Below are 15033 nucleotides of genomic sequence, written 5' to 3'. Positions count from 1 at the left end.
TGTACAGGGCAAATTATCAAAGAAAGGATCTGCAACACCAAGAGCTGATGTCAGTGCAGAGAAAGTCCTGTATGTATTACACATCAGACCACATTTGGATGGTTGCCCTTCTAGCTGCTGCAAGCACAAATACCCATTTTCATCAGCTTATGAAGGAAAAGTTGGCGCCCATAAAGACTCGTTACTAGAGCTCACGTTGCAGCACAGGAAAAGCAGTCATGTTCAAGCTTTTTCCTGTGTTCAAGTCCAGATGTCCAGTGGCCTGTAGTGTTTGCTGTATACCAGTTGTAAACACTTTGGTGTTCTTTAGAGGTCACCAAACTGGCCTTTTCCTAGTTGCCTGAAGAGAATCACCCTGAACAAAATTCACCATAGAGAGAAAATTACGAACTAAAAAAAACATAACAAATCTGCAGCCTTGTCTATGGGGCTGCAAGAATTGCTGAAGAGATGGAGGAAGGCCAAGAGTCTGGGAGAGTAGTCTAGCAAAGGACCAAAACTGTAGCAGAAGTTTAGGTTATGGAAGCTTTGTGCAAAGGGGCCTCCTCCTGAGCCCTGCAGAACTGTGGAGCTGCAGCTCCCAGCGCCCATCCTAGCCCAGCCATTAGAAGATGGAGCAGTTGCTTTGATCAACCATTTATACTACCCTTGTTTTCAGTGGCATAAATAAAGAGCAATTCTATTTCAATCAGATAAGTTTAGCCCAGAATAAAACTGCAATGACATCAATATGAGACCACAAGGATCACAGTCTGCCAGTATACAGAATAGTTATGATCCCACATAGACAATGTTTCCCAGGAACAAGAGTTTTGCGTAATTCATTAGTAAACTTTTAAATCCTCAGAAGAGAGGCAGTAAAGCTATTCAATTTATTGTTAGCTCAAGGTCAGTTTTGCTGAATGTTTATTCTCTAGAGTACTCTCACAGACCAGGTTGGACAAACCAGCTGGTAAATCTACCAGAAAAAAACATTGCGTACACCCTGGGTTTTCCAAAACACACAGTTTCACAGTTGCATTCACAACGAACAGCCTCAGTGTGATGCAGCAGTTCTGACCTCCTTCTTCTACACATCTGCCCTTAAAGCAGTGCCTAAGATTACGCTGACAGCTCTGCCCATGGTTGTCCCTGGAAGAGCCTTGCCATTGCCTGCCACCAAGGGATGTGGGATTCCCAAGCAGTCAGAGTGCAGGCTCCCTACATAGGCAACACGAGGCCCAGGTTGACATCAGAGTGTAGATCCAGCACCGATTGCAGCACTCAGGTGAAAACTGAAGACTTGGCATTGCACTGAGATCTGTTAACACAAAGGGCATCCGGGAAATTGTTACTGACACAAATGCAGATTTAGGAATTTTTTGCTAGCAGGATGGTAATTGCAAGTTTGAGGGCTGTATCACTAAAGATAATAGGCTGAGGAAGTCCCTGTGATGCATTATAAACATGTCTTCATGCTGTACTAGTTCCTCTACAAACTGAAACTATTTGTAAGGGGCATTAATGTTCCATGTCATTCCTGGTGTTTTCTAAAAGTGTTCAGAGGAAATTACTGGCTTTCCTAGTGCCAGATCCCAGTGTATGGAAACAATAGGGGGCCATACTTAAAAAAAAAAAAAAAAAAAGGTGACATTTTTCAGGCAACATTTTGACTTGCCGTAAGAAAATTTCCTTCATCCCTTCTGAGTCTAGCGATGTTCCTCGTTAGGAACTGGGATTTAAAATAACACCAGAAAATACAGGGGTTTTCAGACAAAAGTTTGTTGTTGATTGCAAACAAAATACTCCCTGCATTCAGATCAGCCTTCTCATTTAGTTTTCTGCATTCTCTCATCCTTGTTTCAGGAGTATTTCTAGGCAGAGTCCGTTCCTGATCTTTGAGTTTATTCCTAGATATTTTTTTCAAGGAGTGGGTGGCATTTCAGTAAGCTGGGCTTACTTGCTCAGTCACAACAAAGGAAAATAAAAATAACCAGCTGCAAAACTGAAGCTGCTGGAATGTGTAATACTCAGCATTAAAATGGCACAAAGTGCCGGCCTATTTATAGCTCTTGTTTTGAGAAAGAGTGAGGCACACTTTAAGCATTAGATACAATAGATCACCCAGGAAAATGCTCGGCCTTGCATTCTGTGTGTGAAAGCCTTTTTATTTGTTTGTTGGTTTTTTTTTTTTTGCAATACCAGTAATTTCCCAGGAAAATGGGGCTTACTCAGAGTTTGTTATCTGTTTTATGCAAGCAAATGCCAGGTTTGACATGCCAGTTCTGTTGATGAGTGAAAACTTGGATGACGAAATAAAATCCTGTGCTTGCTGTAATTCAGATTTATCCACATTTCTTTGTCATTATAGCTTTGCTGAGACATGAATGCTTACCATGATTAGACAAAAAGTGTATTTTCAGTGTAATAACAGACACACAGTATGTCATTCATCAAATGATGAGAGAAAACACTCCCAGTTTACCAGTATCTAATCTTTTTTTTCACATGCTTCTTTCTCCTTATTTGAGTCATGCTGAACTACACTTAATAAATTATGAGTTTACTAGTTTCCCACTTTCTTTTCCAGTTTCACTTAATGGCATTGTTTTCCAGTTCAGTAGAAGGTAAGACAGATCGAAATGTCAGAGAGCATAACAACCAGAGAGATATAATGAGATTGCCATTTGCAAGAAATAAAAGAAAATTATTTTGCGCATAACATGCAGTCCAGACATTTTTGATGCCATGTTCAAAACTAAGCCAAGCCTTATTGTGTGCCATGTGGACTGATAGCAGACAAGGGTCCTCTGCACAGAAGCAATCCCATTTGGTAGTGCTACAAAAGCACATTAGATGGGCCAAGGGAGATTCCTGGGGGGAACCACACTCAGGCTGTCTTTTGGTAAAGCTAGAAGCAAATCTAAGATTTCATAAATTTAGAAGGCAAGCTGTGTTCATAGACAAGATACACATTTGTCCAACACCTTCCTGAACAAAATGGCAAGCAGAGCCACAAATTGAATTTGAGATCCCCCACCGGGTGTTATCACTGATCGTTGATAGACAAAAGTTCAAAGGTAGAAAATTAGTGAATATGTTTTTCCTCCACTTACGGGTAAACTCATTACACTTAATACACAACTTAATAACAAGAACTTGCTTGGATCAGAAAAGTATTGTAAAAGCAAAAATAAGCAGAACTACCATCATAAGTTTCGTTTTTATTTCTAAGATGCATCTCATCTCCAGGGTCTCTTGAGTTTATCCTCCAGTTCCAAAGGTACAAATCTGTGAAACTTCATTTCTCTGACTGACATCCATGCCTCAGTTTTGTTATAACTGTGCAAAATCACCATCATGAACTGGATACAAAAAATTTTGCAATAAATTATATACTACTGTTTTTTCTCAGTTTCTTATATCACAATGCCCCCAGATACAAGTATTTAAATGATGATATTCTATATTTGTCTTTGTTACCTCCGTCTCTTTGGGAGACCAAAACTGCACTGGAAACAAAATCTCATCCTATATGGATAACCTGTATCCTCCCCAGTTTTGTGCCTGTCTTGTTCTAAAGCAATTAATATAAATTCATTCTGAGAACAGAGCACCACAAGAGGTTCCCTATGAGGTCAGTCCTGTGGTGCATCTAGCCTAGTCCCCTGTCTCCCACAGTGGCAATAGGAGATGCTGGTTGGGAAGAGCATGTGAGCTGGGCTGCTCTCTGAAGGCCGTTCTCCTTGTACTCCCCAGTACCTGGAGCAGGGCTGAGAGGGCCTACTCCTCCCTATTCCCTTCAAGTATTTTTGTGTGCAATAGTCGCTTTGCAAAAACAGCTAGAGACTGCCCATGCTTTTTTGAGCCTAAAACCTATAATCAAGCGTGATGACAAAGATAGGATCAAAGGTGGGGAAAAATGAAGGGAAATGAAAGAAAAAGTTTCTGGAAAGGCTCTGAAGTGATTCGGCAAGACACAGTCACTGAAAAAAAAAAAAAAAAAAAAACCAAAACCAAGACTAAACTGAAGCCAAATAATAAATGTGGTCCTGTGGATCCATTAAGGTAGATTAATGCTGCTGCTTTCCCATCTGTTCCCTGAAGTTCCAAACCAAAAAAAAAGTCATTTGCAGTCTTGGCTTGCTCGTTGTGTGAAACATTCATCTATTAAATTAATCTGGAGAAAATGGATCCATTTCATCCCTGGCGGGATTTTGTTTGGTTTTAATAGGGTTGCATACCATGGATTGTAGCCCATTGAGGCCACTGATGAATTATATGTGAATAAAAACAAAACTCAAATGAAACAAATAAATAATAACTACATGTTAATTTTTTTCCTCTAACAGAAATGCCTTTGAGATAACTGCAATTTTTTTTCTGTTATGTTGAGAAGGCTAGCAATTTACAGTAACAAAAATTGGCACAATGACCCTGGGAATCCTGGTTTTTCTTTGAACAATATACAATGAAAAAGTTTAATGCTAAATTTCCACGTCCTTAAACTCCAATATCACTTTCAACTATGAAGCAAAATTCCTAGTGCCAGTACTGCAGAGGGAAAGGCTCATGATTGACCTTCTTAAGCAAAAAATTGGAAATGTTCTTTGCAATCTCCCAAGTCAGTAATTGCCGGATGCTTTATATTGCAAAATTCCCTTCTGTTACCCTCTGATTATCATTGCTCATTTAGCTCACCATGGTGATGCAACCACTCACTTGGAGCAGTGGCAAAAATTTATTTATAGTGCTTCTAAAATATATTTAAATTCATGGTGTTCAATACTGTGCCACAAAAGTAGCCTAGAAACTTTACCGTTAATGTGCTTAGCAAACTTATGTTCATTTATGTGTTTCCACTTAGGACTAATGTGGATGATTAGGTGGAATGCCCTTCAGTCTCCCTAGACATCCCACCAAAATCAGCACACACCCTCTGCAGAGAATAAATTGCTAACTAGCCACTTGCAGGAAAGATGTCTCATTTCTGTGGCTCACATGGTGTGTTCTCTGTATCTCCTGTTGTGGTTCTGGTGTTGTGGCTGATCAAATGTACTATCTTTTTCACTCACTCCTGTACAAAAGTACTTTCCAAACATTTGATGACTCAAGCTGCATCCTCACATGTGGTTAGGGCATAGGACTGTGAGTCAGGCAGCTTAGGTTCCCTCTCTGGTTATGCCACTGGCATCCTGCATTTTTGTGGAAACACCAGTTCAGTGTCTCTGTTCCTAAAACAGAGAGTGTTTGTACAGAGATTATTGAATTCCCTTAGATATGTTTAATTTCACAATACTGTAAAGTGCATACCTTTGATAATATGATTTCAAAATGCAAATGGCCATTAATAATTCTACCTTCCAGTGCTTTTCTGGTACATATTAAATCATTTAGGTATGTCCAAACTGTTTTAATCTTAATTTGAGAGCATTCTCTTCTTACTGTTCATAAACTATAGAGGTTTTAGAATTAGGATTTAAAATTATAACAAACTTGTCATATAAATTATTGCATTAAATTTACTTATAGTGTATGTCAGTAAACACCTATTTACTTTTGCTGCAGATCTAAATTTGAAGTTACTGATTTGTAAAAACGTCTCTATCAAAATAAGAAAATCACTTTTGAGAGAACTCACTTAATTCTGCAATAACTTAGATTTTTAAAAGGGGTGACCAAAACTCAGAATGCAGAGGTTAACAGATTCCCATTCATGACCATGGCAACTTTTGAGTTTATTCAATATTGAGAAAAAAGTGTTGCATGAAGTTCTCTGGTCAGCTTGAGCATGCTTGGCTGTACGTAGTGATGGCAACACGCTCACAGCATTTCCAGAAGTGGGTACTATGTGGAGTAGGTGGATAGATACACTGTGTACAGCCCAGACCCGCTACTTGAACATCTGCGTCATTCTGCATCTTACCATGCAAATATCACAAAGATTATTTTCATCCTCACCTCTCTTCATTACACACACAGATATTTCAGGGAAGTTCTGAGATATCATGTTTGCATGACTAATACAAGAATAAGACTCCTCAAATGACCTCAATTACTACTTTAGTGGTGATATGGTAGAACTATGAAGAAATCAGTAGATAAGAAGAATAGTTTCTTCATTTTTGCATAGGAAAGGCAAAAGTAAATTTAGTAACTTCAGGAATTCAAGACATCAAGCCACAGAATGTCAAAACAGGATGAAGATGAAAGCTATGCTTTTGAAATACACCACTTTTCTCTGGATGGGAAGGAGAATTTGAAGTTTCTCCTTTTGGGTGTAGATGTGGGAAATCCAGTTAATAGTGGTGTTGGGCTCTTTAATCTTAAAACCACAGCTCTTGATTTTAAAAGGAGTATAATGCAATCAATACAAGATACCTGGTACTGACATATCTCCCGTTATGTGTCTGAGAAACATCAATGGTTCATGTTAACACCTCTACTTTGCTTCATCAGTTTTTACACATACCCCTAGGGACACAGCTCAAAGTCCGGTTCAATGAAGAGAGCGGTGCTCTGGTGACCATCTCACTCGGTACAGCTTTCCAATACACCAGCAGAGCTGTGGTCTACTGCTGCTCCCTGGGAAACAGACTTGGTCATGAAATGGCACAATGGAAGAAATCATTGGCATATTTACAGGGAAACACCGACTGTACCTTAGATAAAGACTTCCCTAGAAATGGAGTGGTTTAGAGGTTGAAAATGTTTAAAAAAAATACTGAATGTGCAATGGCTTATGATTGTAACAAGAAAGGGACTACAACCTTTTTTCTTTATAATTTTGTCTTAGATATCCTACCAAAGCGACACTGTAACGGCAAAAGTAGATGAATAAATCATTACCACCTTCAGAAAACAGCATTTTGCTGTTCACAGCATTTAAAAAAGGAAATACCTTTCTTAAATCTTAACACCATGGATAAAGATGGGGGGTGGGGGGGAGGTTATGCGTGTATATACACATATCCTAAGCAAATATGTGTATACATGTGTGTACTCCTATACATACAGCTGCTTAAATATTTGACTGGCCCTTGGAAAACGGCAGGTTTTTAAAAGATAGTGTTATAAAGTTCTCTCTGGTTGGCAAAAAAAAACCCCTATCTTCCTATGTTTTTTTTTTCATTACAACTCTAATTGTATGATGTGTAATATACAAATATATATATATATAATTTCAATAGAAGGACTCAGTTTCCCTGCACCAAATGCAAATGCCTAACCCAATTCTGCTGTTTCAGAAGCATCAGAGTTGATACACATGTATTGAAAATGCTCATTGCTGTCTATCACTGAGCATTTTTCTCCTTCTATGCTGCAGAGATCAATTCCCATTTTCAGCTTGTGCTTACAGAAACATTTCAAAGAAGAAACTAGCCTCTCCCAATGCCACTTTTCCTAACTTAACCGCATTACCACTCCTTCATGTAATTTTAACTTACTGCCTCAGAACAAAAAAAAAACCAGACCGCAGCATTCAGCTGTGGATGTCAGCTGTCCCAGCTGAAGTGGTTAGATCAACACGTCATGAAGGAGCATGAACCTAATGGATGAATGAAAGGATATGAGTTTTTTCTTAAAGTAAACCTCCAGAAAGCCCTATTGTGGCAGACAGATTAAGGAAGTTTTCTTTTCTGTACATAATTAACATGGGAATAATATATGGGTAGTCTAATCTGGGCTAAGGAGAACCAACTTTTGAACTCCTAGAAAATAAATGAGGGTCATTGCTAAGCAAGCAGCTACACAAAGTTGCCTAAATAATTTCTTTCTATGCTTTTGTGTCTTTTTAGGATAAAAGAATCCATAGTAAATGACTATTAAAAAAAAAAAAAGACCATGTTAAAGTTCAACAAAGCGTGAAGTATATTTAAATTGGGCCTGAGACTGAAATATGTGAGGTTATATTTAACAAAGATGAATGTTTTGTTTCATACTCTAATTTAAAACCTTTTAAAAACCACCAATTGCAGCGATACCTGATTTCTATTCTCTTCACTTAAATAGCCTTGTTACTTAACCTGTTTGTAAAGGACAAGCAACAATTTTCTCAATGTTGTTTTCAATCTCAATTTGAAAAGACAAAGAAAGCAGAATAACAAAGATTTTCCTATTTTTGTTTATTTTTGGCCTATGAATTTTTTTAATGTTCTGAAAGCAGTGAGTGTGTTTTGTTGCTACTGATTAATCTCACCCATTTGCTCACATTCACAGCTGCCCACACTGAGGCACACAAACATTTCACTTTTATAGTGGGGAAAAAAAAAAACTGTAATCCTTCCGGCATCACAGGAATAGAAAGCACAGAGGCTAAATCAAGCATTAGAAACTATCCTTCATGATGTATAAAATTCTTTCAAAGGAAGTAGACCACAAGTCACAGTGAAAATTTTCCATACACAAGAGCCAGCCCCTTCTCACACACTTTTTTTCATGGGAGGTATTGGTACTGAGCAGTAGGAGAGTCACACACCACTGTCGTTGACTTTTATGGGACGTTGTGGCACTCCTTGTTTTCAGTGCCCAGGTGCTTTGTGCCCAAGCCAACTCTTTGGTGTGGTGAGTCTTTCTGACCCCCACACCCCTCGGGCATCTTTCCATCCAAATGACAAATTAGAGACAAGTAAGACACTTCCTCCCACCAAAGCATGGAGAAATACAGTGGTTCTGGTTTTGGTTTCTTTCACACAGATAGATACAAAATTTATTGCCAGAGGAGTAAGGAAATTTAGACACAGTGCTAGGATGACATTTTTCTGTGTATTGCTCCACTTTATTTCCTTTTATTTAATCAGTGAAAAATGCTGTGTTTTGCAGCTTCCCTTTAAAACTTAGTCTTACTCAAGTTCACATTAAACTGGTCCAAAATTAGCTTCAAAATTTTGTTAATTCTGTCCAACTTTGTCCTGGCTAATTTAAGCTGGAAGCGAGCAATGAAATTCAATACCCAGAGATTTTTTGTGTGTTTTGTAGTTCAAAGGGGAAATTTGCACTTTCCAGGGCTCTGTGAGCCTACTCTTATGATATAACGGTGCATGCCCCCGACATCTCGGGACAAGAACGCCTACCTGACATATCCCATTCCTCTCAGTGACAGCCCCCCTTGGACTTAACCAGAAAAGGCTGTTTAAAATCCATGTGAAAACGTTATTAGTTTGTTTCCAAGCAATAGACATTATAATTGTTACACAAAGGTTGCCCATCATGTTACATCCACAATGATTGCTAGTTAATATTATATAAATACATAAATATTATTAACAACAATGACAATTTCATCTCAGTGAGCTTTAAAGAGTGACTTTCTGTGTGTTTATACTTCTTGTCTATAACTGTGACACATAGTCTTCAACAGAAGAGCTGAAGGCTTGATCGTACAACTACGTAGCCACTAACTTACATTTCTGAAGCAATAGGTTAATAAAGGTTTTTCACTACTTGTTCTCAAAGTCTGGGCCCACTGATCCGTATATAAATAACTCTTTTGCCAAATTTCTGAAAGTGCAAAGCACTCCCCTTGGCACAAACACAATGTAAAATTTGAAAACACAAGGTCCTTGCTTACCAAGCCCGAGGGAGCTGCTCACAGGTTCACTGGCTTCAGACTCCCCACAGACTCTTCTCTGGCTGTATCTTCTCTTTTCTAGTTGCCACCAAAAGCATCCTCACTAAATATTATTTCTCACCAAAACGGAATTTCTAGAGTATTTGTAAGGTCTATGGAGCTATCAACTACCTGAAAAAAAAATAATTATAACTGTCATAGTCCTGAGTACTCCATGATCTGGTATTGAAGGAGATCCTGTAGAAACCAAGCATGTTGGATTAAAATATTTTCCTACTTGCTTCTTTAGAAATCAGGAGAATAAATTCTCCTTTAACTAGCAGAATTGCACAGACAGAACTGAAGGAGGAATCTGGCCCGTGTTGCCTTGTACACTTTTCTTACAGTTGTATCACTAGTCCAGTTAAAACTTTTTTTAATGGCTGATGTGTAACTCTAGTTGATTTAGCATCATTTTTGGTTTTCAATAATACACAGATGTCTAACCCCAAGAGCCATTATGCATATAAACATTTTTAGCTCTCAGTTTGATGTATGTATTTTGGCTGATTAATTTTCAAAATATCTATTTGTACTTGTGCCAAATAGTCTGCCATTTCCATACAAGCCTCTAGTTTGTGCACCAGCACTTTATAAATCTCCAAATAAAATCTTCCATGTTTATTTTTTCTGAGAGAGAAAATCCCATTTAATAAGTGTGGGCCTCTTTTATTTATATGCATTTTACTATTGAGAGGGTAACTGTATTCTTTTCTAAGTCATATTGGTGTTTGATTTTTTTTTTATTATGGGAAAAGAAGAAATAAAAATAATACTAAAAATACATTGTATTTATACTGTGGGCTTTGTCTACACATAGTCTAAAGCATATAACTATAACTTTGTGGTCTGATAGACCTGGAGAAAGCTTACTGCTATGATGCTAGAAAGAGAAGAAAAAAAGACTTTCCTGGAGTTGCAGCCAATACTTTGTCTGCAGCCTGATCTCCTAAAGGATGCCTACTCCATTTTTGGTGGTGTTCAGAGCCTTCCACGATGTGTATTTCCTCACGTTTAGTTTCTTGAAATGAATTGCGGAGAATGTCTTTAAAGGGCATCAGCAGGTATTAAAAACCTTATTTTTATAAATTTTTAGCTCTCCATTTGATATGTGTATTCTGACTGATTAATTTTCAAAATTTCTATTTACACTTGTGCTAAATATAAATTTATATTTATTGTTTACTCTCCCTCATCAGGGAAGTGGAGTACTAACCTTCCGGTCTAGGAAGGGGAATATAAAGCCAGGGTAAGAAGGGAAAAAAATTACATTGGCAGCAGCATCCCTGGTCATCCAGCAGACAGACATCAACCTGGCATTTAGTCAGTGCTCCACAGAGTTGGGATATGAGATCCATAATGGCATCCATCCTAATTTTTCAGACTCTATCCCTCTCCTGAATACCCCAGTAATCACAGAGCACAATGAGGTCTTTACTGGTTATTGAATTAACCCTGGTCTTCACTGGAGGCACCATGAGATATAGTCCTGATGCCATGGGCAGTAGGCAATACTTCCAGAGTAAGCTTAGAGCTTTCCCCTTCATTTATAACGTGTACATGGCTCAGAGAGGGCCTCCACGCTGCCATGGAAAAAACATTATTTTATCCTGTGCAACCTGGCTTTAAAATATTTAATCCAGGACATGTTAACAGCATAGCAAGAGCAAGCCTAGAGGCTCTGCATGTTCAAATATTTATGCTTCCTGGGTGAGTCCGGCAAGAAGTGCTGCCAAGTGTACCATTATCAGTGTCCTATGCTGACTAATTTAAAATTAACTTGGGCATTGCCTACATGAGTTGCAGCAACATATTTGACCGAAACGGTCCTGCCCCTCCAGGCAGGATACAGAGCCTAGGGGGAAGGTAGCGGTGAGATGAATCATTTTTGTGCCCTTCAAAACGTGAGCCACTTCGCCAGCTGGAGAGACCAACAGTGTAACTCAGGCAGCCCTATAGCAGTGCTAGGGAGAGTGCCTTCGCTCAAGGGGGACGCAGAAGAGGAGCCTGACAGGCATTTCGCACAGTACCTGTGCTGGGGACGGCATCTGCAGTTGTGGCAAAGTTGCAGAGAGGCTGGTGTTTCACCCACATCCTTACCAGGCTCTCAGGGAGCTGTGACAGAAAAGCAGGCGTAGAGTGAAATGAGGGAACATTCTCCCCAAGATTTTGTAGGCAGGACAATACTTGGCAGGATTAGGCATTTATCAGAAAAACTTCTTTAAAAAAAAACCTCTCAATACTGAAGAAGTGGAAGAAGAAAACAAAGGACTCTGTAAGTGGTCTCATTTTGTCCACAGAGTTTTCTCTGGGTGTTACTCTAGAATTGGACCCTGATAATTTTGATTGCCAGTTTCCTTTTGAGCTAAAACATTTAATTATCACACAAAGATCAAGCACAAGCATGAAAACATATCAAGCTTCTCAGGGTGCATTTATTTATAGGACTGCTCCAGATGAATGCACACCATTGTAAAAGTAATTTGCTCATTTCCCACTGCCTTTCTAAACATGTACACAGCCGTATCAGGCAAAGCGAAAGCTTAATCTGTTTTCAGGAAACAGCAAGTGCAGTTCCCTGACACAGAAATGATCCAGCATGTAGGAAATCAAGGTTCCTGCTCCCTAATGATTTAAAGAGAGCAGATCCTGGTTTCTGAATCTCTCATGCAGACGGCTTAAATGTCACTCCCTGCTCTGCCAAACCACGTTTTGTGTTTGAGTAGTGCTCTCCACTCGTCCTGCTGCTTAATCGGCAAATAATTTCACTTAGTCGAGCCTATTTCAGGAGCACGAGGAGTATTAAGAAATTGGCTCTGAAAAGGAAAGAAAAATAAAGCAAGCAAGAAGTTTTCCTGGTGGTCACTCGGTGCTATGCAGGATTATCTCAGGTTTCTAGTTTCCTAGGAACGTAGTAACTTCCCCATGGGTTGTTTTGTGGGCGGTGTTTTTGAATATATGCTAATTCATCTTTCCTGACAGGGAGAGGAGCCGTGTCTCAGTTACACAGCTCTCCTGACAGCAAACGGTGGCGAGAGGCTGCTACGGAGCCAGGCCATGCGCTCCTGCTCGTGACAGGACTCCTTGCCCTCCCATCGGGGCCCTTCGGCACACCCCGGTCACTTTTGTCACCGGCAGCGGGGCCGATATGTGCCTATGACCATGGAGATGAAGGACTCAGGCAGCGTGGTCCTGACAGCTTATCATCCCCACAGTCCGGCCAGAATCCCAGGCATGGAGCAGAGCTTTGTGCAGGACATCCCCCACAGCCATTCGCCCACCAGCAGGTAAAGCCTGAGGGATGGGGACCGGTACCATGCCCTGATGTTTCGCCAGGGTCGGTCATGGTTTTTGTTGACTGTATGTCAGCCCGCGAGCGTTTCTCGGTCGCTCGGCCACTTCACGAGCACTTTGCTCTCGCGTGTTTCTTGCCTCCGCCGGGGAAGTGATTCAGCCCTGTGCTGCTAGTCAGGATTGGGAGGGGGAAATGTGAGTGCTTATTTTAAATCTTGTAAGTCAACAGATCAGGCCAGTTTCCTGCCCAAGATACTCAACAAGACAATCCCCAGGAAAAAAAAGCACGTGAATCAGGCTTCTGCTCAGGTCGTTTAGGACTGTATTATGGAAAGTGAGAAGGCTGAGTCTGGCACTCAGAAAGTTGATTCTGGCTTTAGTTTAGAGGATTATTTAATTCCTTCCCCATTCACCCACCAGGTCAGGACCAGCCCTTGCCTTTTTGTGAAATTGTAGTTGCTGCTTTGCACACCCATATGCGCACAATGGGTGAATGCATCATTAAGGACTTAGTCTAAATAAGAAAATTGTTTTGGGTTGCAGGAAGCTAAGTATTGTCTTAATTAATGCAGTCATGTGTATGTTTACTTCCCTGCAGTGTGAGAATGCATGTCTTTGCACAGTTCAAAAATAGTAATTTTATTGTTTTAGAAAAATCTGACCTTTCTCCTAAAGATATGTGTCTGGCTTTTGCAATTTTCTCCAAAAGAAGTAGCATGAAAGTTCATACTGCAAAAAGTTGAAGAAAGTAGGAAATGTTATTCTGTAACTTGACTGAAAAAAAAATGAAAACTAAAGTCTGAGGAAACAGCAGATATCTTTATCCTCAGGAATTAAGTCTGTGTCTTCTCTTCATAAAAATAATGATATTTACTTCATATTGTTTATTTATAGCCCAATAACTATTTTGTTTTCAATGTCATTATTTAGGTTAGCTGCATCTTCCTGTTCTTTGTGTATTTCCCTGGCTGTCTCATAAAGATAACTCCTTTGTTCTGTTAAGCTGTTGTTTGAGAGCAGTACCAAAATACACAATTTCATGTTAAGAAAAGAAACACAGTCTGGGCTTTTAGATGCAGTAAGAATGGTATTTGCTACTCAAAACAGAGAGCAGTGGTTTGGCATTGGGTTACTGGGGAGCGTGTCATTTCTTCCTCAAGGAAGAATGCTAAACTCCCTTTGAGTCTGTGAGCTGCGGAAATGTGGTGTTTTGCTGTTTTTCTTGTAGGTGTGCTAATTGCTTTAAAATGCTCTTGAAACTTAAGCCCGGGCTGTATGAGGGTTTAAGTCACAGACGTATCACCTAAGAAAAGCAGAAGTGCAAACTGCAGTTCCTGAAAGAAAAAAAAAGAAAAGAGGATCCTGGCATTTTGATGAGGAACATATTTTGGAAGCTCTTGCTGTGAGGCAAAGCCATGTGTCTCTCTGAATGTCGATGTGTCCATAAGATTTTGGTGCTATCTTCCCTTTCTTGTCCTCAACTTCCTGCAGCTGTCTAAGAGCAATAGCCAAATTCTGCCATATGGGCAGTCAGTGACCGTCTGAGTTTCCAAAGCCTGTTCAGGAGAGGGTTTTTATTAACCCAGCATGCAGTCCTCTGGAATGCAGAATCCATGAAGGCAAATGCACTGAGTGTTTTAGCAAATGGTAAAATAGACCCTTACTTACTGGCTTAATCCCTACTTCATCTTCTAAGAGCTCTTTCCTGGACTGCATTTTCTGTGTAGTTTCCTCTGCCGCCATCCTAATGCAAGAAGCTTTACTATAGACTCTGTCTGGTGCTCCTTGATCCCTAGGGCAGGCACCCGCACTACAGCATGCTAATTGCTTGACTCTTCAGGAGAGTGATTTGAAAAAACATGGAACGAACTGAGGTGTTGTCTATATTTCGTTTGATAACAAAAGCAGTGGGGACCCAGAGCCTGGCTTTCCTCTGAATTTGATTGGGTTTAGTTAGATGTAGCTCTAATGAAGTCCATACTTCAGATATATTATCTATGAGACTAGAATTAGTCTTGTATATTAGCCCTTAATTTGATAAACTGCTGATCAGTTCTCTCTCAGCTTAGGAATCAAGATCTTTCATTTTCTTTCCTTTCCTCAAAACTTTTCTCTCGCTTTGGAGTGATGCTCCATTTATATCAGCAGAA

At 39.7% G+C, this 15033-nt stretch overlaps 1 protein-coding gene across 1 annotated transcript in view; it reads left to right on the top strand.

The window, feature by feature from the left end:
* Positions 1-12640: 12640 nt before the first annotated feature.
* The window catches only part of ARHGAP28 (Rho GTPase activating protein 28), a 72298-nt gene continuing 69905 nt past the window's right edge, over positions 12641-15033 (top strand). The window contains exon 1 of the mRNA XM_010118090.2: positions 12641-12876. Within this exon, the coding sequence (XP_010116392.1) occupies positions 12746-12876 (131 nt within the window). The 5' untranslated portion in view covers positions 12641-12745. The remainder of the gene's footprint in view (positions 12877-15033) is intronic.

This window comes from Chlamydotis macqueenii, chromosome 2, assembly GCF_036417535.1.
Source record: "Chlamydotis macqueenii isolate bChlMac1 chromosome 2, bChlMac1.mat, whole genome shotgun sequence".
Classification (NCBI taxonomy): domain Eukaryota; kingdom Metazoa; phylum Chordata; class Aves; order Otidiformes; family Otididae; genus Chlamydotis; species Chlamydotis macqueenii.
Note: the sequence above shows the minus strand (reverse complement) of the source record. Positions and strands in the feature narration are given on the sequence as shown.